Source organism: Bremia lactucae, linkage group LG19 (assembly GCF_004359215.1).
Source record: "Bremia lactucae strain SF5 linkage group LG19, whole genome shotgun sequence".
NCBI lineage: Eukaryota > Oomycota > Peronosporomycetes > Peronosporales > Peronosporaceae > Bremia > Bremia lactucae.
Window position 1 is genome coordinate 362,099 of NC_090628.1, and position 24,718 is coordinate 386,816.

The 24,718-nt window shown below is 43.8% G+C and overlaps 4 protein-coding genes across 4 annotated transcripts; 3 read left to right on the forward strand and 1 right to left on the reverse strand.

The window, feature by feature from the left end:
* Positions 1-888: 888 nt before the first annotated feature.
* Positions 889-1,155, forward strand: CCR75_001442 (uncharacterized protein; the record flags this gene model as incomplete). The annotated part of the gene is made up of 1 exon (XM_067959545.1): positions 889-1,155. One exon carries the CDS (start codon positions 889-891, stop codon positions 1,153-1,155), a length of 267 nt encoding a protein of 88 aa, XP_067823857.1.
* A 2,091-nt stretch (positions 1,156-3,246) lies between these two features.
* CCR75_001443 (uncharacterized protein) lies at positions 3,247-3,966 on the forward strand (the record flags this gene model as incomplete). The annotated part of the gene is made up of 1 exon (XM_067959546.1): positions 3,247-3,966. The coding sequence occupies one exon, from the start codon at positions 3,247-3,249 to the stop codon at positions 3,964-3,966; it is 720 nt and encodes a 239-aa protein (XP_067823858.1).
* A 353-nt stretch (positions 3,967-4,319) lies between these two features.
* On the reverse strand, positions 4,320-5,903 carry CCR75_001444 (uncharacterized protein; the record flags this gene model as incomplete). The annotated part of the gene is made up of 1 exon (XM_067959547.1): positions 4,320-5,903. One exon carries the CDS (start codon positions 5,901-5,903, stop codon positions 4,779-4,781), a length of 1,125 nt encoding a protein of 374 aa, XP_067823851.1. The 3' UTR covers positions 4,320-4,778.
* A 160-nt stretch (positions 5,904-6,063) lies between these two features.
* CCR75_001445 (uncharacterized protein) lies at positions 6,064-7,778 on the forward strand. The gene is made up of 3 exons (XM_067959548.1): positions 6,064-6,285; positions 6,351-6,440; positions 6,517-7,778. The coding sequence occupies exons 1-3, from the start codon at positions 6,077-6,079 to the stop codon at positions 7,574-7,576; spliced, it is 1,359 nt and encodes a 452-aa protein (XP_067823852.1). The 5' UTR covers positions 6,064-6,076; the 3' UTR covers positions 7,577-7,778.
* The last annotated feature ends 16,940 nt before the right edge of the window (positions 7,779-24,718 follow it).

The following is a 24,718-nucleotide window of genomic DNA, read 5'->3' on the forward strand; positions in this document are numbered from 1 at the left end:
GATGTAGCGGAATGATAAAAATGTTTTATGCTGTGATTTATGTCTGTAGCATTCAATTAAAACAAAAGACGGGGAGGGAGGAAGTTTGATTATTCCGAAAAGTGTGTGGGGTCTGTACCGGTTCCCGATTTTAAAGGTAGATAATATTTGGAGATAATTGCTTTAAGTAGTAATATTCGAAAAAGCTTATCCTTTGGTAGATATAGGCCATTATATCAACTAGCTGAGCAAGATACATCCTGTTCGCAGCCTAAGGTCCACAACCCTATACATGATGGGTCTTTATTGGCCCGTTTGTCGTAGCCAGCACGAAAATTTGAGTTTTATAAAACAAGGATTACGCGGTGTCCTTTTTACAAAGGTTTTAATAAAAAAACGCCCATCATCAAGACCGTCATCAATACAAAAGCTAAAAAAGATGCACTTCTTCATGATTTAGAATTGACTCGGACGACGATTGACAATGCGAGCTTCGCCACGAGTGGTAAGCAGTGGCACTACACAATCGTCCGCAGTGTGTTAAACACGATCTGCCGCTGAGTGTGCTACAGAAATTGCACGTTTGCCACAGAACAAACGTTCACTTTTTCGCCGATCGCATAGGAGAGGGATACTTTCGACATTGATGTCAAATCATTTAAGCTATTGACCATCATTTGAATCGCTTCGTAAAGCGTCACGCCAATTCAGTGACGATTTCCATGTTCAAGTTCTCTAGCAACATCTGCAAGAATTACCGCAGTACCTTAGTTGTTGGGCAAATCATTGGAGCAATTAATTACAAAGGCTTGTAAATCACGGTACTAAGCGGTGAATACCTGCATGCAGACACGGACAGTTGAATGCTAGCAATTCAGTCTTCATAAAAAAAAATTCCAGAAAGTAAACATGGATTTTAAAGACCTTTATGTCTTTGTTGGCCCACCCATGACTCGTGGACCCCCGCAAGTGTCTCCACTGCCTTCGCTTCCCTTCCATCCTCCGCCTTCTGCGGCACCAGTATCGTCACTTCCTCCAAAGCTGCCGCGCCCTCCTCTTAAGGCAATGAAGCAGCAAGAGCGCCTCAGGCCATATCATCGTCAGAATCCAAATCAGCGCAGAAAAGGTTGTCGACCAAGGCGCGACATGCAAGCTTTCGGATGTTGTGAAGGGTGAGATGCAGATACTGAAGTCAGAAGTTGAGCTTAATTATCCAGTTGTTGAAACAAGATGTCATGGTGCGATTACAAAAGATATGTACACTCAAGCATCCTGGACTACCGTACTGGAATTGTGTCCTCACATTTTTAGCATCGACTTTATCTTGGGTGAATGAAATTACAACTGAAAACACGTTTTAATCAGCTCCGTAAAAATGAATTAACGGGCTATATTTTTAATTGAAATTTGCCTACAACAGCGTTTATTATTTGAATCTTGCAAGCGTTAACAAACACCTGCTTTGGGTAAAATTCTCAGCTGGCAGAAGAATTAGCAAGGGAACAACTCCTAAAGTCTACGGATGAGTCCTTTTTAATTGGGCTAATAAGTCAAATACACATTCCCGAAGACGGTGGCGACTTATTTATGACTGTGGATGGCTCTCGACAATCGCGATTCTTTTCGCCGTCACCTCGATAGTACGTTATTAGCTATGAACTGATCACCGCGATAGAACTCGAGCATATGCTCATAGGGGCAAACTCACGTTGTTGCAACTAACGTGACCTTAAATGCAGTTGCGAAACCACTTCAACTGGCAACAGAAAGATCCGTGTTAGGTCTTGGCAGTTTTACGCGTTGAGAGTCCAACGGGCACTTCGTTAGATAACTCTGCGGGAGACTTATCATGCAAAATCGACGCTAGATACCCCCAACAAAATTCCAAACTGATGTAGGCCATGGTAAGACTGGTGCGTCAGCTGGAATATCTGCAAGTATTGAAACGACATTGATAGCAATACCGGGTGCAGAAGAAGACCCATGCTGAAACGTATAAACAAATGCTTGCAAACCTCTTCTCCAGTTTAGCATTTGTCGAAACCAAGCAGCGCTATAAGTTTTAGCTGATACTGCAAGCTGTGGACAAAAATAAGAGGGGGGGAAGGATTGCAGCCGAGGTGCTGACCAAGATTGAAAGCAGACAGCGCAGTAGAAAGAGGGATTCGGGCTCCGGCGCAAATTCACCCATGTGGTCCGTCTGCTTTTGCCAACCTAGTGGCTCCAAGTAGGCTTTCTACACTGAGTACAGTAATCCTCAGACATTTAGATTGCAATAAGCTATTACAGGAACTCCCCTTCGTCGGAATAGCATCATTTATTGCGGCCGTATCGTATTTTTGTTACATCAAATCTTACAAAGCGAGAAAACAAGCATAAAAGGAAATAATATTATTGATATTATCTTATAATTACATCATTGCTCAAAAAATATAATAACTGCATGTTTCTTTTCTTAGTGCTAACGGTCATCCTGCTAATGTGAATGCCCTCAACTTTGTACAATGCGCTTTATTTAAGAAGACAAAGAAGAAAACCCTTCATTTGACATCGCGCGCCTCGACACTGCTGCCACGCGGCTCATCCTTCGTCTCCCGCAACGCTCGATTTTTCAGACCAGCTGTTTTAGTATTCAAAGCAATTTTCAGATCCAAATATGACAATCAATTGTGCGTCAGCACGCACAGAAGACCGCTGTAAGCCTGCAATGTTTAGTACAAGCTTTCCTTTTGAGAGTCTTGATCTGAGTCCAATCGCCAAAATGTAGTGGAAAGGCTGGTCGGGAGTTATTCTTCGTTTAATTTTATAGATTTTCATATGGAAAGACTTGTCACACCTAAATTTACTGTATTGTCAGATTCAAAGGCTTTTGATGCATGTTTTGTGCAAGAAACTCGGCGGATAAAACTGCCCCAGGCAGAATAATAATAGGATAGTTTCTTGGCATAGAGCAAGCTTCTTTTAAACGACATCATGAGATAAGATTCCCTTTAGAAAATTTAGCTGAAGCTCTTTAATAGATCTATTTTTTATTCGCGAGGATCGGCGCTCTTTGTAAGCAAAAAAATTGCAGTCACTAGATCCAGGGACAGTTCGAACAGACGAGACGATGGACTGCTCCTCCGCACAGTACCGTTGCTGGAAGGCGCAACAGGTCTTCGACGCACCTGCGTTTGAAAAAATCGCCACGCGCTTATCCGGACCAAGCCATCGGTGGCTTAGTGCCATGACATTTCTTAATCTGCGAACCCGAGTGCCCTGCCTATAATGGCCATCTCTACGACGTTCTCGAGCGGTGAGATACTGTCCTCGCTCGCTCGCCATTCTTACGTTATCCCGGCCACTGGCATGCCGCAATCCATGCCGCCACGTATGAACCACATGCCCATTTCCTCTGCCCACGTAATGGCCAACGCTCATCAAAAGCGCTCGCCATTCCTCTGCGGATATCCCAGTAAAAAGTGCTGGAGCTGGCGCGTGGAGAAAAGAAATGGGGAACTGCATAAATTTTGCGAATATCATCGCCAAAAGGCCAATACAAATCAGCGCCGTATGGAGCAGCGCCGGAAGAACGGCCACGCCGCTCCGACGCGCGCTAAGGGGAGTGGTGGCTCGCGCCGATCGCACAAGGTTATGGGCGATGTCAAGCAAGAAGTAATCATCAAGGCTGACCACTCTGCCGCCATTCCTAAATCAATCACGCATCCTAAAGCCGTGGATATCTCGCCCACAATCGACAAGTCAAGTAGCCCGCGCGGCATCGACTGCTTTGGAAATAACAGCGCTGTTATAGATGATGCTGCTGTGTACTCTTGGATGGACGCCGAGCTTGACATCGGGATCGGTATTGACGTTGCCGTGGACCATTTGATGATTGGAACACCTGTGTTCGACATGGAGCCGTCGGACAAGCCCGTAGACTTGTTTGAGGAAGATCTCTATTTCCTTGAGCACTTTATCAATGAGATTTCCAATAGTACCGTGTGATGTGTCGCCCTGGGGGATGGATCCACGGCCAATTCAGTGGACTAATTTAAGTAAGCGCCTGATGCTGACATCTTTTGGCGCACGCCTTGCATGTAAATTTCACATGAGAAAGAAGTCGAGAGTAGAAATAAAGCTATAATGCATCAAGTAGTATGCACATATTTAAGATAATGTAAGCAAACGAACGAAATAAAAGTTGCTTAGTGATGTTTAATTTAGTGTGCATCACAAAAGTCATGCCTAAGCTTTAAGTGTTCTTGGGCACAGAGTGACGAACATTCTTTTCGCTCGTGACTTCAAAAATGCCGCGGAGTCGATAAGGAAGCCAAGTAACCTTCGCTAGATCGTGCCTTTATGCTTTAAACGCATTGATGTTACCAAGCAAACTCTTAAACAAATTATTAAGGATTAATCGGCTCGGCAATGTTTTTCTACTTCGCTTTGCCGGCCTATAAATTATCATTGGTGCACACTCCTGACTCGAAGTTATCCATTGGACTACCAGAATTTTTGAATTTGTCTAGCGTTTACTGCGTCAACACTTGTGCTTGGTCTCTGCGTTGTATATAAAGTGCTCATGACGTTTTGAAACCATCCATGCCAGTAAAATGTCCAAAGGGTTCAGTTGTACAAGGGACACCACGCAGAAGTCGTAATGTAAATTCTAGTTTATCCCGAGTGAATAACCTGTGCTTGACTGCTAGTTATTTTAGATTTCAAAAAAAGAAAGGTGGGAAAGTTGTACGTAACTTAACTTGAATATTTTGTACATACAGCAGTGAAAAAATGCACATGTAGTAACGCCAATATTTTCAGTATGCTGGCGGCACAGGCGTCCCAACAAAGGGCGATAACAACTGAATGATATTAACGTTCGGCGTGTGCCAATCTGCACTCAATAAACCGTCCGTGTCACTTCCGTTTGGATTAACACACCAAAAAATTAACCCACTGACGCCAATTTGCTGTACGTACTCAACGAATTGCTTTTGCCAACTCCAATCTCTTTGATTTTCGAAGCGGCCTCCCCACTCGCCAATAACAAGTGGAATCTCTGACTGGCGCGTAAGATATCCAAAGTGTATATCCCATACGCGAGGTAGATTCGATGGAAAATCCGCAGCATCAAAGTACGGTTGATACGATACTGCAGGCCCATAAGTATGCGGACAATATACTAGTCTATTTTCCACACACAGCTTCACCGGATCGTGACCAGCAGCTTGTAAATTTTCCCCCCAGAAGCAGGGGAGCTCATGATCCGCATCATAACTTGTCGTCTGAACTCCTTCTACGAAAATTAGCCAGTGAGAACACATTTCCAATACCTTGTCCGCTAACCTCATTGCAGCAAGATTCCAGTCTGTCTTAATATCCCCTGAACCCCACGTCGCTTTTCCATGCGGCTCGTTGTTTAAATCTGATCCTATCACATTCCATTGCTTTGCATATCTAAATGCCAGCGATGTCCACATTTTCGCCACTACAATTTCGGAGCAACCCTGCGCATCGTCGTACCACAATGGGGTGATTGCTCCAGCAGGATGCATCACGTGAGCGTCCAGCAGCACCAGCAAATCGTGATGCTCGAGCTTTTGCACCACGTAGTCCAGCACGTCCAAGTAGCGCAGGTCTCGCCCTTCAAAAGCCTTAAGCAATTCAATTTCGTTGCCAATCTTGTAGCGATCAACCTTTATATTGTTAACAACGGCTGACACTGCCAATGGTACGCGGACAAGGTTAAAGCCGTTTGTTCGGAGCAGTTGCGCTACTTTGGCCAGGGTCGTCGAATCGTGACCACCCCATAGCCCGTGAGGCACACAGATGTCACTTTCCATGCCAAAATAACTTGCACCTTTTAGAAAGAAAGGCTTGTTATTGAGCCATATGCTCCCTCGGGCGGCCTCAAAGCATAACGGCATACGCCGTGATGTCATTAATTCGGTATCGTCAGAAGTCGTGATCTTTTAAAAACGATGTTAAATAACAAAAATACTTTTACAAAGCGCATTAACGTATTAACAAAGTTTAAAGATGCGTAGAACCTCTGCAAAAGCATCTCTTTTTAAGATATTCGAAAAGCTATTGGCTGTTATAAAACAGATTACTTATGGAGGCTGTAGCCACGACGACGGCGATGCCTGCAGCTGAAGAAGAGGTCGTGAATGAGACCGTAGAGGAGGTCACGCAGTCTCTCGAAGATATTTTGGCATTAGGCCAGGGTCTGGACGATGAGGACTACAAGGCCGAGCTCGAAGTGCTGCAGAACGATCCGAACTCCAATCTTTACTCGGCTGTCACCTTTGAGGAGCTAAATCTGTGCGTTCTTGACTACTTGTCGTGTCTTTCAATTAGCAAGCTTCTAATGAGAGAGATGTTTACAGACCAGAGCAGCTTCTAAAGGGCGTTTACAATATGAAATTTGCCAAACCGTCAAAGATTCAATCAGTAGCGCTCCCACTCATTCTCGCCAAGTAGGTGCACATCCACATTTGATGACAAATTTTATCACATGTGCATATTGACTGAGAATTGTTGCTGTGTCAAAAGTCCGCCAGAAAATCTAATTGGCCAGGCGCAGAGCGGCAGTGGCAAGACGGCCACTTTTGCACTCGGGATGTTGTATCGCGTAGACGTGAGTTTAAAGGCTCCACAGGCTGTTTGCGTGGGCCCCACCCGTGAGTTAGTGCGTCAAATTATGGCTGTGGTTAACGCGATGGGTAAATTTATTGGCGTGGACACATTCCTGGCCATCCCTGGCAACGACCTCGCTCGTGGGGAGACTTTAAAAGCTCAGGTTATTGTGGGTACCCCCGGCAAGGTCGAGGGTATGATTAAGAAGAAGCAGCTGGAGACTCGTGATGTCAAAATATTTGTGCTGGATGAAGCCGACGTGATGGTTGCTGAAGACGGCATGCGCGAGCGCTCCGTGGCAATCAAGCGATTTATTAAGAATCGCGCATGTCAGTACCTGCTCTTTTCAGCCACATATGCGGACGAGGTGCGCGACTTTGCGCAAAAGATGGTGCCGGACCATAATATTATCACGGTCAAGAAGGAAAAACTCACTTTAGACGGTATCAAGCAGTTCTGGATCGATTGCAAGTCCCACGGTAACAAATTTCAGGTGCTGTCAGACATCTTTGCCATCTTGAGCATTGGCAAATGTGTCATTTTCGTACAACAGCGCGAAACGGCAAAAGAGTTAACACACAGTATGCGTACCAATGGCCATTCCGTTGGTATCTTGCATGGCGCTGACATGGCCAAGGAAGTGCGTGATCAAGTGATTGACGAGTTTCGAGCTGGTACAACCAACGTGCTGATCACCACAAACGTGCTTGCCCGTGGTATTGACGTAGCAGGTGTGTCACTGGTGGTTAATTTCGACATTCCATTGACTCGGGACCGTCGCCCCGATCCAGAGACGTACCTGCACCGTATCGGTCGAACGGGCCGTTTTGGTCGCAAGGGTTGTGCGATTAACTTTGTCCATGACGACAAGAGCAAGCAGGATCTTGCTGAGATTGAAGAATACTATGCACGCCCGATTACGCAGGCACCTTCAGATGACATTGAAGAACTTGAGAAATTGCTAGCATGGGAGTAACTTTGCGCTTACAAAAGATGAAGTAATGGAAAACGAGCAACGTAACCGTTCAGCCTTAAGTAGTTAAACTTTTTGTCATCTCCGCCTGTCACAACTGCCACCACAGTCTAAGCACCAAATGGAGCAGGATTGGACATCTTTGCCGTAGCCTATTCTTTCTAAACGCCAACGACACATAAATACAAATGGTCCTTTTAAATGCTGTCAGGTGAATATCGCACCTTATGTGCTGTTCTGCTCCTAATGTATTTTACAATCGAGCGCAGTCGCCTGGATGGTTGTTCCGTTATCTTTGGACTGAAATGGCGCGATTGCCTACACACGAGTGCCTACACGCGATTGCGAGCACGACTGAGTCTTAAAGGTATTGCTAGCAGATACATCAAATTTATATCATTCTATGAAAATTGAAACCCGGAATGAAAAACTCGCAACGTTTCTCGTGCGCCACAGCAAAATATCTTTTTGATTTCAAGTTGGCAACACCACCGCTATATTGCTCATTTTGTCAATGACATGCTGTTGTTCTGCTTAAAAAATGTCACACGCACGTTTCTGTCTCCTTTACCAATAACAAGCGCTTGTGTTTTTTACATACATTCGAATTGTATAAGGGCACTGCCAACTTGTACTGCTTCAATAAAAGTCTGGTGCCTCACGTCACTTCACGTACACTAATACGTGCAGAGGAAGACTCTTTTTAAGAAACTTGCTTTAAAGTGTTAGAAGTAAACCGAATTTAATATAATTAAGTTCATCTGTTTCTATCTATTTAATACTGACTTAATTATAAACTAATATAAAACATGTAAGAAAGTCTTATCTGTCTCTCTCTTTGCGCGCGTCCAGCGCTGACTGGACCGCGGAGCAAGTAGATATAATGGCCTATATCTACCAATGGATAAGCTTTTCGAATATTACTACTTCAAGTAATTATCTCCAAATATTATCTAGCACCCCCCCTTTGGAATAGTCAAACTTCCTCCCTCCCCGTCTTTTGTTTTAATTAAATAAAAACCACAGATTTAAATAACAGCATAAAACATTTTTATCATTCCGCTACATCGCAAAATTAACAATTATTTCTTTAGAGTCGTCGTTAGACCCCTTTTGGACTTCGTTCCCCCAATCACACTTGGGAATCAATATAGCCACACCCCTTAATTATTTATCTCTGTATTCATGAGAATAGCTAATGGTAGCAACTTGTTGATAATTACAATGCATATTGAGAAACCTTATTGCAGGCCTTCCCAGCTTCAGTAGCTCAAAAGGCCTGCAAACATATTTGTGTAATTTCTTTGTTTAATAGCAGATGTTTTTTTCGAAATTACGAGCGAAAGCCGTCAAAACCTGAAACAAAATGAAATTGTGGCTTGCTTGCGCTCATGATGGTACAAAATAGACCGCTAAGATTCGCCTATTCGAAATGTAAGTATGCACTTCCGCAAAAGTTGGTAGAAGTTAAGTAAAATATAATTTATCCTTAGCTGGACCGCCAAAGACTAACAAACATGCATGCGCAAGAGCGCACCTCTGACCCTTGTCGCTTAATTCCAGCTCAATATCTCCCTCGTGCTCAATTTGCCCTCTTGGCTTTTTCTCACCTGTTAAAAACGGTACATTTAACATCACCACACGAAAACACGATTTCTGATGTGCTCAGGGGCATTCACACCCATTACACTACTCACATGTAGATAATTAAGGTGTGTGGCTATAGCGATTCCTTATTGTAATTTGGGTAGGGAGTGATTGTGCACCAAAAAACAAAAGGGGATCTAATGAAACATATTTTATATGACTTTTTTATTTGATAAAGACGGGTAGGGGTGTGGCTATACCAAAAAGGTTGTGTGTCTATACAGTGCGGGGTCTAATTACTTTATTTAAGTAGTTGACCATCCCCTTAAGTACACCAAGTGTTCTTAACGGAGGTTGACCACAAAATCTGAGGAGATACTTAAAATATTTTTTTAATGACCCAAGCTTCATTGATGCCGTGGGGTGACCGAGACGCTGGAACTTATTTGCCACTGGACGGGCAGATGATGTGGCGCCTCCTTGCGCACCGCACAATCGTGTCTTGCAACGATTGGCGGGGTTGAATTAGACTTAAATCAACAAATCAATAGAGCTTATGTCTTATCGCACCAATAATACCACAATTGGGAATATTGGAACTATTTAAGTAAAAATTAATACAGATAATAATTTTGTACTTCTTTGTTTATTTCCTCTTATAATTATTGTTATTTCTCTTATAAGAAAAAACACTGATGTGACGGGACATCCCGTTACATCACCTCCTCCCTTAACCAACAGTCACTATAGCATGACAGGAAAGATTATTATGTCTTTCCCTGTAGTTTACATCGCTTTAATCAAAATACCTATTTTTTTGCATTATTGATTTAATCAAGAATTTCGATTTTATTTGCATGATTGATTTTGACCAAAATCAAGATGGCGACGAATAAGTCTGTGCGCGGGTCAATCGCAATTGCCTTGATCTTTTCGGGATTAGGGCGCACGCCGTAATTACTGGCGAAGCACCCACGAAGTGGTATTTCGCTTGCAGCGAACATACACTTCTTAAGATTTGCGTACAACTTATGCTTTCTCATTAGTTTATGAACCTGACGAACGTGAGTTTTTTGAAATTCCACGTCCGTCTTTCCATACATGGCTCAGCTATGGACGAGTACATCGTCAAATATCTCGGTGCGAATCTCACACCGGTCTCAGCAGAGATTTTCTGTTGGCTAGAGAAGCAGTGGTCCATTTCGAACATAATTCCATCACTGTTGCGGTGGCCCGACAGAAACGGATATCTGACGCAAATGGAAAAGCAAACATCCTTTGCCCGTTTGCAAGTTTTCCACCGATGCCGAAAAAAGGCATCGATGACAAATTCCGTTTTATCCTCACCAGGCTTGTGAAGCCTGGAAGAGTCGTAAACGGAATATGACATAGATCGTTTGTCATACTAGACAATAACTGAGGTTTCTCTTAGAGGGTGGCCAAGGCCAAACTTCAGAAGCGAACCGCAACGCATTGCGGTCCCTAACCTGTAGGCTCATGTTAACGTTAACGTTGACTTGGCCCTGAGAGTGATCCCTAAAATCACGCCTATTTTGGTGTTGCAAACTAGCACCACCAGCGGCACTCTTCCCTTCGCGACCACTTAGCTCCTGGCGACGCATACTAACGTCACCAGAGTGGTCATCGCCCACGGAGTAATCAGATGATGACTCCCCACCATAGAGGTCCGACGATTCGAACAACCTCGTCATCCCGTCTCTGATCGTCACGTAAGTACCCAAAGGTTTAACGGACTCGGCCCCAGGTGATCCGGTGGTCTTAACAGTAGATACTGAGGCGGGCGATACAGGTGGCTTGGTCCAGTAACCTACAATTGGTGTAGTAGGTGAGTTGTCACCGTCACCTGCAATGTCATCAACAGATGACATACCCCAATCACCTCCAATAGGAGTAGGAGGTGACGTGTTCCCCGCAGTAGACGCAAAAGCGTCTACTGAAACATTTACCTTACTGACGCTACACTGATCCGTGCAGCTGCCAGCTTAGCGGCCTCACGGCCGAAGGTCCAGTTAACGTTAAGGGACTTAGAAAGCTCCTGGGGCTAGCAGCGTAGCTGGTCAAGTACTCACATAATTATGCCGAGATGGTTCATCTTGATGCAATCGCCCATCTTGGCGATTGCAGATCAAGACAGACCATTCCATGTTGTCTGAGACTCCAGCGTTTTTGCAATCAGCTGTGCGTTAATGCAATACGATACAGACGGCGCGGAGCGCATCGTCTGTTATCAATCGCGTCAGCTGCAACAAGCTGAATGCAATAACCCAGTGCATGACGAGGAACTCCTTGCCATGAAATGTGCACTGGCAAAGTTAAGGGTCTATCTCCGAGGAGATATACCGTTGGTCGTATATACGGACCATGCGTCATTACGCCCGGCCGTAAATAGCCCTCATCTCTCTTAAAGAACGGTGAGGTGGCTATATAATATTCGTGGAGTATACTTTCTCCGTGGAATTTAAACCAGGACGACTCAATGTCGTCGCGGATGCATTATCACGCCGACCCGATTTCGACCCGGCTGTGCACTCCAATAGTGAACATAATCCCACTGTTGCAACACTCATTTCAAAGTGTTCCGTCATCAACCTTATTTGATAACATAAAGAAAGCCTACGCAGATATTAAGGACCTTCTGCGTTTAATAGATTATCTAGAAAAAATCAATCCAACAATTCTTATAAAGATTTACCGGCTTTATATCGATCGTCATCCGATCGATACACAACACGCAACGGCTCATTGTATTTCACAGCCGTTGCCGGCGACACTCTACGTGTCATCGTCCCAACTCACAATGATTTGCGCTTACGCATCATGTATGAGTGTCACGATGCGGGCATCGTGGACGTGAGAAGACTTATCTCACGGTAAGTCGCGACTTTTACTGGCCCCGCCAGTATCAGTTCGTGCGCAAGTACATTTGTTCTTGCGAGGTATGTCAACAAGTGAAGCCTAGCCATTCATCCCGTGCGCCTCTCCAACCGATACCGCTTCCGGCAGAGTGTTGGCAGTCTGTATCTATGGACTTCGTCTTCGGATTTTCCGAAGACGATCACACAAACAATGGAATCCTTGTTTTTGTAGACGGATTTAGCAAGATAGTTTATCTTGCTGCAATACCCAGAGTCAATCCCGGCTCCGGGCTGTGCCTGTGTCTTTATCGATACGGTATTTAAACTCCACGGGTTACCCAGTGAACTGGTCTCGGAAAGAGATCCACGGTTCACGGCGGAGTTTCAGCAATCCGTGTTGCGATCTCTCGGAACAAGGCTGGCTATGTCAACTTCTGATTATCCAGAGATATATGTTCAGACGGAACGCGAAATTCGCGTCTCGAAGAAATACTTCGAGGATACTTCCAATCGTATCTGAATTGGAGCGAGTTTTTACCGATGGTCGAATTCGGTATCAATTAATCGGTGCATGCGTCTACAAAGCATATACCGTTCTGCGTGAATGGCTTACGCCATCCACGTATACCCACCCAATTAGAGGGATCATCTAGCTTAAGTAAGGGGTGGACTCGCACGAGCTAAATTAACTCTGGCTCATGCTCATCACGCGTCGAAGTTACCAACGACTCGAATGATGTCAATGGCGATGCCATCGATATCATGGCAGTGCGCACAAAGCTCACTGAAATAGAATAAAAAACAAATGAGTCAGCAGAGGAATTTCTGCTGGCTCGAGAATCAGTAATCCGTTTCGTACTGGATTCCATTGCTAACGTTGTGGACCGTCAGAAACGAAACGCAGACAAAATGGAAGAGCAAATGTTCTTTCATTTTTAATTAATGACCTTGTACTGCTCTCTACGGTAAATTTACCTAAGCGGGTAGTCACTAATGTGGGTAGCAGCAATATATCACCCAAGTTCATTCTGCCTTTCAGTGGACTGCATCGCAGGGGCAATGCAAACACATAAGAATTGCCACGTAGGATGCGAACGCATCCTACGTTTTACGTTGGTCGGCTCCGCCCGCACCATCAGTACGTGGTCTCTTCCGAGGACGGATCTGACCACCCTTTTCAAGAATCCCGAAAAGATTCTTGTGGTCACGAACCAGATTCTCATGCTGAATCTGTAGATTTTCATGTCGGGTCCGAAGATCCTGGAAACCGCGATGAGCGGAAGACAGCTCATCATGAAGAGCGTGATAATTCCGTTCGTACTCCAACACGGAGAACACACTCTTCGAACGGTCTTTCAACCGTTCGATATGATGAGCCTGCGCCTTCTGCTCGCTTAACCCGGTCGTAATCAAGTCTTTCCTCCAAATCATGGAGGAAGCGATCGAGTTTGATGATCTTCGACTCTAAATCCGATACATGGGTCAAATTTAATTTTCTCTACTCCGCCATAACCATTGGTTGATTTCCACGGTGGTCAACGTTTCCTTGTGAAACGTATCCAAAACCACCGTGATGTAAAAGGGTCAGCGAACGAGTTATCTTGTTCGCTGGCGCGGTTATCCACCTTCACATGACGGCTGGGAGCCTCGTTCCCAGCTGATTATTGACGTTGAGGGCCTCGTCCGTCAGTATGAGGAGACCCATTCAATGGAACAGAAGGTTCAATGGGACACGCGCCCCTGGCGCCTGTAAATCGATTGCAAAACGTCAATCGCATCGCGCATCTCGATAGAGGTGCGAGCCATTCCCCAGGGCGAAGAAAGGATATAGACATTCCTTTTTACTCGCTTCGTGATGTCAACTCAACACGGACAGTGATCAACCCACGTGAGGCATGGAAGTCCTGCCTCACGTGACAACCGATGCAATTGTACCTTGCACCGGTTGGAGTTCGCTTATCAAACTTAACGCGCATAGCGTTAAGTCTTCGAAGCCAGGCTTCTCGTCCAATGTCTTTGACATTGCGAATAAACGCGCTCTAGGATTGCATCAGCGAGACTTTATCTCGCTTGTTGTTGCCACTATACTATCAATGCTTAAAAAATCATCGAGATTAAAATCTTCCTCAGCGCGAAAGTTCTTTGCGCTGGGATCAAAGCCATGTAGCTTTGTCGCAATAAATAACTGCTTCAGTACAAGTCCACTTCGCACTGCTTCAGTTGCGAGTGGTGCCTTACGTTATTTCACGTGTGCAGAGGAAGACTTCTCTTAATGGTAACTGGGTAAAATGAAAACTGTATTAATATAATTAAGTATCTCTTCTTGCTATCTCTTAACTCTAACGTAATTATAAATAATACTAAACATGCAACTGAATTCTTATCTTATTTGTCTCTTTTCTGTTTATCTCTACAGCCGATAAGTCTGCGAAATAAATAGATATAATAGAGTACGACCCCTCTTTGGAGGTCGACTACGAATGCGAGTCGGACGAAATGGCCGACTCGGGGAGAATAAAGCAGTCGCCTGATAGACGTCAGGCGGCTGACTATGAGCCTTCGAATAAGAGGGCTCATTCTGATAAACGAGTTAATAGTCTATTTGGACCCGACGATGAGATGGATCCCTCATCGCCCGTTCCGTCTCCCGTACGGTCACCTGCATGTGTTTCTGTGAAAGATGATGACGATGGCGTAAGCCATCGGAATTAAAGTTCTTGTGGTACCCCTGCTTCAATGAGTACCACCCTGGGGATCGTAGACACTAAACCGTCTCGTCTTGCCCCTGAAAAGAAGTTGTGGCTTTTGCCCAAACGGCTAATCAATAGCTTGTCTGGAGAGACTACTCATCACAATAAATATCCCTACAAGTCGTAGTGTTCCGTTGCACTGCTAACGTATAACCATCTTTGATTGCCGATTCTTAAGTACCAGGAGGAATTACACAAGTGGCTTGGTCCTGCGGGAGATCGATAGCCGACTTGAATGAGCACTAAGATCCACGTCTAGGGCAGTATCGGCAAGGATCGAGACGCCCTTCCTACGAGATGTATAAAAAAATATTTGTATCTCAAGATGATACATTTACTTGCTTAAGTACACCAAATTTTACGCCAAGATGACTCGGCAATTATCCAATCTCCTTAAGAAGGATGTAGGATAGTGCTGGACTAACACCGCGAATGACATTTTCAAAGCGGCAAATGATACCTGATTTTGACTGCCAGATCCTGATCGGACTTTAGTGTCGTCTGTGGTTTATCTGACTTTACAATAGGCCGTACTCTCTTACAAACATGTGGGTGAAGGTCGAGAACGTCATTGCATTTGAGTCTCGGCAGCTTAGATGTAGAAAGAAGTACCCCGTTCATGACAAAGAGCTACTAGCTAAGAAGTATACTCTCGTCAAAGTCAGAAAGCATCTATCTGCTTGACTCTAAGCCTTTTCTGGGCAAAAGTGGTTGGCTCATAACAATGACACACCCCATCAAATGTTTGGCTGCACTTAGAGCAGCCATGACTGCCTCTGTATACGCGGAAGTCTTTTATAGAATAGAAAATTCGATTCCACCTTTATTTGAAGACAGTGGTGAAGCTTGTAAAAAAACTGAAATGTATTCTTATTGTGACGGTAGTGGGACATAGCTCGAAGTTACGGAAGCGTGCTGCATAAGTCTTCTCATTAATAGAATATAAATATTTTAAACGCGACTTTTAAGGATTTTCTGTACATAACAAGAAGTTATAAATATTGGACCACCTTTCTTTGAGCCCTGCTTGTTAGTGGTCTAGACTAATATCGACGTTCGACCGACTCTACCACACGACTATGGACGAAAATGTCATCATTAAATTTCCGTGCATAATATTTATGAGGGTGGAACAGACGCGCCACCATACAATTTAAGGTAGCCGGAGCATTGGAAAGCAGCAATTTGAGGTACATACCGCTCCAAATAGAATATCACTAGCTTGCATGAGCAGTTGATAAATGTTAATATCGGCTAAGTCGAGTGCACTGTACATTATACATCCCAACATATTTTTCTGAAACTATCCCATTTAGGAATTGGTGTATGTGTACCCGTATAGTATAGTGGTAGCATTAACCTTATAATAAGTATGCACAATGCGCCATTATTCGGTCGGCCCTTCTTGACACAAATGTTCGTGTTGAATGTGGAGACTTACTCTCACGCACCATTTCAGCCGCGAGCTTAGCACGGAAGAAATAGTCAAGACATCACATTGTGTCTTTGGTAAACACCACTGTCGTGTACGCATTATTCACATCGAGGAACCACGTCAATTCATGACGTACATTTATTAGGAGGTAAAACAGACGGTGGATTGTAATAGCAATCTGAAGAATCTTCAGGGATTAATGATCCGCTACGCGCGCTAAAGAGCCACCTTTGTATTCTCAAAGACGGCTTCATCGAGAAGCAATGATGAGCATAACTGCAGTTTCGGATCGATTGCAACAGTCACCAGTCTTTACAACTTAGCCAAATTTATCAACAAACGTTTCGTCAAAATTTAAGAGAGCATATAACGATGCGATAGCATCAGGGCTAACATTATTATAAATCGTATTAGTCACCTCGTGGACGAGTGGATAACGTTGTTTACTATACTCACTCTGTGATGTCACAAACGCTTCGCTTCTCGCAGTAAACAATTGATGTCGGTCTGTCTCTAAGCACGGGTCTGCGGCGGAGCGATCAAAGCGTTAGCTTTCCTGGTATTGAATCAGCGTGTTGCTGCATTGCCGCGGGGCTCGTTTGGTTCCATTAAGCGCCTTTCCAAGCAGACACTTCTTATTTTGACAGCTGAAATCTTCGAAACCGTCTGGCTAATCAATGTATATCTCGTATCCACTTTGCCGTTCAAGAAAGCTGGGTCAACATCAACATTCTCCGCGTTAAGATTTTCTGCTGCCACTGTCGCCAGTGCAGCGTTAATCGATTCGTATTGAGCCATCGTATCCGTAGTCAATGCCAGGTTGCTGGGTAGATCCTTTAGCAACGAGTCACGCCTTGACATAATAAATCTCCGCTTGGGTCATACTTTATCCTAATAACCCACTTGCGCCCAATCTCCAGCATTCGTTGAGACATATTCGATAGCTTTCACGTCTTGTGATCATGAAGCGACATCATTTCGGTTCTTGTACTTTCTCATCATCACCTCAATCTATGACGTTGTTTGCTCCCCATCATTCTCTTTAGTGTAGAGGCAGCAAAGCGAGCCGAACTCACCCTTAAAAATCTCCAAGTTAAATACTCCTCGAGGATGGTTCGAAAACACTTGTTCATAGCGAGCGACACATCGCTTCTTGCACACTGGACGTACCATCCACCCCTTCGTCTCCATCTCTACGAGGAGCGCTAGATGCTCACGTGGGAACGCATCCTGTTGGCTCTTTGTGGCTTCCAGTTGTCCAGAGATCATAGGCCGGAAAATCCTTGTTCCCAAGTTTAACAGTTTTTTTAACTAACTTTGCTCTATACGAGAGCCGACATCTACGTATACATCCGATGAAGAGCTACATAAGTCGAGCTCATCATCCAGTAAACACTGCGTATCACACCACGTTCATTCAAAACATCTGACCAGGAACGCCTTTGCGTATTGCCAATAGTCTCACAACCGACAAAAAGTGTGGGTCCATCACGGCCGAATTCGATTGGTGGATACGTGCGACTTCACGTGCCTCCATAGGGTCACAACCTTGATTACTCGATCCTTGGGCCACAATGTTTTAAGCGTTCAGTAGTTCTTCATCGAAACGAGTATCATTCAACATCATACGTGCCGATTCACTAACAGTCAACGAGTCCACTCGCGACTTAAGTTTTCAACATTGGTATCATTTAACTCAGATGTTCCAACGGCCAGCACACTGACGAACTCTATCCGTGGCTCGCGTCAATTGGGCTTTTGCCGCCTAGAAATAGTGGGTTCATGACTCGACATAGCTTCGCTAGGAATATTGCGCGTTTCGCCTAAGGTCTAAGATCTTAGGCGAACCATGCAATGTTCCTAGCGAAATTAATTACTTCATGCTTAATGTCGTTTAAGGCAAGCCATACCAAGAACGAAATCATAATTCGAATCTGAAAAAAACGACATGACAGTATTCAATGCTGTCAAAATCCAACAACTTTACACTAAAGTATTACAAAATTTGGGCACCGTGACACAAGTTCAAGTCGCTAACCGAACAGTGATAGAATTACCTTCCGCTTCATGGTGTTCTATATAGCGCTAACTCATTTCATTGTGACTACGTCAAATTATTTGCAATACGCTTTCGAGTCAATAAAATGGTCGCGTTGCGCAACGCACGCGCCGGACCCAAAAGCCTCGTGCTTCTTACATAAGATATCTATATACTTTCTGCAGTCCACGGTTTTAAGTTCTGCTTCTCTTTCCTTAACGAGGCTACATTTGATTGGTCTTAGTCTCTAAGATGAACCAGATGTACTCGAACAGCTAGTATGATACCTATGCGTAACGTAGCAATCTGCCTTATAGCTAATTCATCGTTCAGCGCAATATCTACAGCCGCTTCAAATGTAGCGAAGTGGACTTGGAAAACTTTCGTTTTTGCCACGTTCGTACAGAGACCATTCAAAATAAATTTATAATATTGTCTCTCGTAATGGGTAGCATCATTAAGAGTTCGAAATTCTTGGACATAGTCCGCCATTGGTTTTAACCTTACGGGAAGATAATAAGCGTAGATGCACGCGATAAGCATGATTAGGCAAGGGATACATGCGAAACATTTGCAGTCTCAGCGTGTCCTACGTGGAACAAGCGACGTCTACAGACGTGTTGCAGGTTAAGAGCCCATTAACTGGCTCTGCCACCGAGTTTGGAAATGGACAAGCCAACTTGCTGCTTCCCTAATAAAGAAGTCAAATTTATGACCATATCCACCTTTTAAAAATTAGGAGGGAGATTTTCTCCATCTTTGACCTCATATGCTTAACACTCAAGACACCCTACGCTCCTAGTCAGCTATTAGGACAGACCAATTCTGTGGGTGCCGCTATAGTTATATTCCTGTCCAATCAGGGTGGACACGAAGTGGATAAAGGCATCTAGCCGTGCATTGAGTAGCTCTGATCTATGAGGCAGGATAAAATGCATTTGTTCTTCCGCAACCGAAACTTAAAGTTTATAAAAGGCGTGGCGTTTAAATTTTAAAAGTTTAAAAGAGGTTTTATCCTCGCAGAGAATCGGTCTGTAAAGACTCAGGCGAAGTTTGACTTCAAGTGCTACCAGCTTTAGCGGAGCTACCTCGCTCCTACGTCAGAGGTAGACTCATAGACTCAGATAGTCGCTAAATTCCATAGATCCAGTCAATGTAACAATCTCCAAGAATCGTACATGCTTGTTGAGCTAATCGAGTTCTGGCCTAAGGAATTCAGTGTTTCGTTGAGCCATGTGGCAACTATTATGCATTAGATAGGACTCTCAATCTTAGTAATAGCATCGTAAGCCTTTAAAAGGCACGAAACGCTTTAATATCAAAAGGAAAATTGGACCTTATCTATGTTTTAAATGTTGACTAGCTTACCCTAATAAAACTAATGCAGACCGTGCACCACATCTATATATGCTGGTTGACACGTGTATCTTACAATAACTAAAATGGTATCACTTACATAAGTAAAGAGAAAAAAGTATCTCTAAGAGTGTGCCACACCTCCTTTAAGGCTAACATTTCTAGTTTTTCCATTACAGCTGACGTTGGATGCTTTATGGGCTATTAAGTGGTGCTATGACATTGTATGCATTGGTTTATGAAACTATCTCGATTCAATAGTGTGAATAGTCTAGCCGAGGATGGCCTGATTGACCTTATAAAAGCACGAAGACATTAACACGTACGAATTGTTAATAGCGACAGACATTTTCAGCCAATATGTTCAACTAAATGCGAAGTAAATTTAAATTTTATGCAAGCCAATCAGCAGTTTGCTAATATTGACATATTCGTCACTTGTGGAGAAGAGGACCAATTTCTGGCATGTTCGAGTAAATTGGAGTAAGATCGAAGCTATGCTGGAAGGCTCGATTTCTTAGCTTCATACGAATGGCTGTACAAATTTTTTGCAACACTAGGCGTTGATGATGATATCTGTGATCTGTAAATGCAAACTGGCCCCAAAAAACCTAAGTTATTGAGAATACGAAAAGTTTCACGTGATCACAAATTAAATACTTTCTGAATATACAAAACGGTGACAACGCGTGGACCGTTGGCTTAGATTTTACGAAGAACAAAATTTAAATTCAGCATCAATCATAAACGGCATTTTTCGCGTTTAATTAATAATGGCATTATTCGTCAATAATTCCAATCGAATCTAAACATTCGATCGTGACTGCGGTCATATGTGATATTGACGACAGTCAATATATTAACTCTTTCGGCAGAGTAAGATAAGTCCGTCTGTTTGTACGGCGTAACGAGAAAGGACTCGATTGGACAATTGTTTAAAATATGGTGTGACCAAGTAGTTACTCGTGTGTAAATGTTCGGTAGAAACTTTCCGAAAAGGCAATGACGTCCACCTCATCATTCACTTCAGTAGCCTTACAATGTCGAGTTAAAGCAGTCGAAACCGTGGTTTCTACTTTTAATTTCAGCAGTCACTATAATTGCGTGTCCCATCACATGAATGAAATGATACATACTATTTCCTATAAGAGAGAAATTATATATATCAATAAAATTTTGGAACCGGTATAAACACACAACCCTCTTGGTGTAGCCACATCCTTCCCGTCCGTATTGATTAAAAACTTCATATAAACTATTTTCACTGTATCATCCAAAAATCAACAGTTATTCCTTTACAATCGTCGTTAGATCCTCTTTTGGACTATGGTTCCCCACTAAAATTACATTAAGGAATCGCTATTGCCACACACCCTAATTTCTACATTAGAGTAGTGTAATGGGTGTGATTGCCCCTGAGCTCATCAGAAACCGTGTTTTCGCTATGCGATGTTATGTGGGCGGGCACGTCATAATGCGGCCTCGCTCTTCTTAGACACACACCCTAGCACAGCGAGGAAGCGGTTAAACCTGCTTCTCTTGCGTGCAGTGAGGTAGTTGTGGTGGGCGCGCAAGCGACCTCACCCAACACACTAAGAACTCTGGTAAAGTGTCGTCACGGGAGCGGTAATCCGTCTCCTCGTGCGCACTTACCAAGTAGGTAGTAATTTTCAGACTGATTTATATTTAATAGAATTAAATACAAATACCTATTTTTACCAATTAAAATGATATCTCTATAGATATCATTTAATATGTATTGCGAGCGTATCTTTATAGATACCTCGCGTAACTGATGACGCTAGCCGTCATCATGGATGACGCTGGGCGTCATCCCTCCTAATGTGAATGCACCCATGTGCATCACATCCACAAGGGTTGGTCACAAATGTGCACCACACCCGAGTGTTGGGTCTAATTACTATTATTTAGTAATTGACCATCCCCTTAAGTACTAAATGTACTTAATGGGGACTGTGTAACATTAGGGCAACTCTAGCCCGTTACATGTACCATCAGTACGCGGTTTCTTCCGAGGACGGATCTGACCACCCTTTTCAAGAATCCCGAAAAGATTCTTGTGGTCACGAACCAGATTCTCATGCTGAATCTGTAGATTTTCATGTCGGGTCCGAAGATCCTGGAAACCGCGATGAGCGGAAGACAGCTCATCATGAAGAGCGTGATAATTCCGTTCGTACTCCAACACGGAGAACACACTCTTCGAACGGTCTTTCAACCGTTCGATATGATGAGCCTGCGCCTTCTGCTCGCTTAACCCGGTCGTAATCAAGTCTTTCCTCCAAATCATGGAGGAAGCGATCGAGTTTGATGATCTTCGACTCTAAATCCGATACATGGGTCAAATTTAATTTTCTCTACTCCGCCATAACCATTGGTTGATTTCCACGGTGGTCAACGTTTCCTTGTGAAACGTATCCAAAACCACCGTGATGTAAAAGGGTCAGCGAACGAGTTATCTTGTTCGCTGGCGCGGTTATCCACCTTCACATGACGGCTGGGAGCCTCGTTCCCAGCTGATTATTGACGTTGAGGGCCTCGTCCGTCAGTATGAGGAGACCCATTCAATGGAACAGAAGGTTCAATGGGACACGCGCCCCTGGCGCCTGTAAATCGATTGCAAAACGTCAATCGCATCGCGCATCTCGATAGAGGTGCGAGCCATTCCCCAGGGCGAAGAAAGGATATAGACATTCCTTTTTACTCGCTTCGTGATGTCAACTCAACACGGACAGTGATCAACCCACGTGAGGCATGGAAGTCCTGCCTCACGTGACAACCGATGCAATTGTACCTTGCACCGGTTGGAGTTCGCTTATCAAACTTAACGCGCATAGCGTTAAGTCTTCGAAGCCAGGCTTCTCGTCCAATGTCTTTGACATTGCGAATAAACGCGCTCTAGGATTGCATCAGCGAGACTTTATCTCGCTTGTTGTTGCCACTATACTATCAATGCTTAAAAAATCATCGAGATTAAAATCTTCCTCAGCGCGAAAGTTCTTTGCGCTGGGATCAAAGCCATGTAGCTTTGTCGCAATAAATAAGAGAAATTTATTGTGAGGAGTAGTCTCTCCAGAACTGCTATTGATTGGCTGTTCGGGAAAAATCCACGGCTTCTTCTCAGGGGCAAGACGAGGCATTTCAGTGTCTACGATCTTCTGAGTGGTACACACTGAAGCAAATCAAGGAATTCAAAAAAAAAAATATTGGGACCACAAAAACTTTTATTACGATGGCTTACGCCATCGTCATCACCACGCACAGAAACACATTCGGGTGACGGCACGGGAGACGGTGCTGGCGATGAGGAATCATCCTCATCGTCGGAACCGAACATGCTGTAGCGAATGCTACCAGCACGTCTACTCGAATGAGCCCCTCATTCGAAGGCTCATAGTCAGCCGCCTGATGATGATCAGGCGACTGTTCTGTTCTCTTCGAGTCGGCCATTTCGTCCGACTCGCATTCGTAGTCGACCTCCAAAGAGGGGTCGCATTCACGTGGTGCCTCACCACGTGACCCGCAAAATTTAAAGTTGCGCCAGAAGATGACACTAGGCAGACGGAACGTCTGCCGCAAGAGACAATAATGCGTCGCCCGCGGCTGCATGAACCGCAGCGGAAGGTGCAGCACTATTTGCATACCGCATGAACTTCTAAACCATGCGATAGAATTAAAAAATGATGGTTCAGACCAATCAACATCGTTTTTAATAAAGTGGTCTTATAGTGACCACTCTTCTCAATGACAGTCAGAGTGGTTGTCGCTTAAGGGAGAAATGATGTAACGGGGTGTATCGTTACATAAAATTACCACTTATAGGTAGTTTGTGAATATATTATCTAAAAGGTTGATTATTTTTGGATAATATTACTTTACATGGTAATAATCTAAAGCTTATCCATTGGTAGATATAGACCATTATATCTACTTTCTCCGCGGTCCAGTCAACGCTGGACGCGCGCAAAGAGAAAGACACATAAGACTTCACTACATGTGCTGTACTAGTTTATAATTGAGTTAGTATTAATAAGATAAAAAAAGAAGAACATAATAAATTTTAAATACTGTTTACTTTTAACATTCTTTAAAGCAAGTTTCTTAGAAAGTGTCTTCCTCTGCACGTAATAGTGTACGTGAAGTGACGTGAGGCACCACTTGCACTGAGGCAGTGCGAAGTGGACTTGAACTGAAGCAGTACAAGTCAGTAGTGCCCCGTTACAGCGGAGCAAGTCAATATAATGGTCTATATCTACCAGTAAATAAGCTTTCCGAATATCACTATGTAAAGTAATATTCGCCAAATATTTTGTTAATATATTAATAAACAACCTTTAAGTGTTAATTTCATGTAGATACACCCCGTTACAAAAGCTGCCTAAAGCCGTGGCAGCAGCCGTAGATGTGGACAAGTATGATTTTACAAGATGGTATCATTGAACCTAATTGAATTCTGCTTTTCACAGAGAAGGAAAGAAGGATGACAACGAAACGACCGCAAAACAGCCAGATTGCGCGGATTGCTGGCATGTAAGTTGACTTGAGCTTCTGCACTAGGTATACTGCTACTCCTCGTATAAGGCTGCTGAGAGTGCCTCGGATATGTAGCCCGATTTGTGTTGAGATGTACAAATTTGCAATAAAAATGGGCGGTTCTTAATCTGCTGTCGATTGTAAAACGTGTTTGCTTCAAATGTAATAATGGTCCGATCAGATAATTCTCGATGGAATGTTGTGCTTGCCTTTGTAGTTATTAGATGTGTGAGTGGATGTAATTGTGACGCTTAGAATCAGATTATCTGCCCTCAATTATATAATGTGAACATGGAGGTAAGATCAGATATAACCATTGGTATTACTAAGTAGCGGAGTTGGCAAAGTTGTAATCATTCTGTGGCCGTAGTAGTTTTATATGTGACCAGGGTATTAATGCAACATGCCGTCACCCGCCGAGGACCAGAGCATCCGAATTTTTCCAACACGCACACGAAAACGTCCGACCTGTCGTGCCTCGAGAACGGGGCTCTCCGAGAAGGTGGGATTCCTAACTTAATTAGTGCCGAAAGTATCGGTTTTGTAACG

What these genes read in the sequence shown, in the direction of transcription:
- CCR75_001445 (XM_067959548.1), top strand. Translation starts at nt 6,077, where the DNA reads ATGGAGGCTGTAGCCACGACGACGGCGATGCCTGCAGCTGAAGAAGAG. An exon ending in ACCTTTGAGGAGCTAAATCT is followed by an intron (nt 6,286 to 6,350) that starts GTGCGTTCTTGA and finishes AGATGTTTACAG; the next exon opens with ACCAGAGCAGCTTCTAAAGG. An exon ending in CTCCCACTCATTCTCGCCAA is followed by an intron (nt 6,441 to 6,516) that starts GTAGGTGCACAT and finishes CTGTGTCAAAAG; the next exon opens with TCCGCCAGAAAATCTAATTG.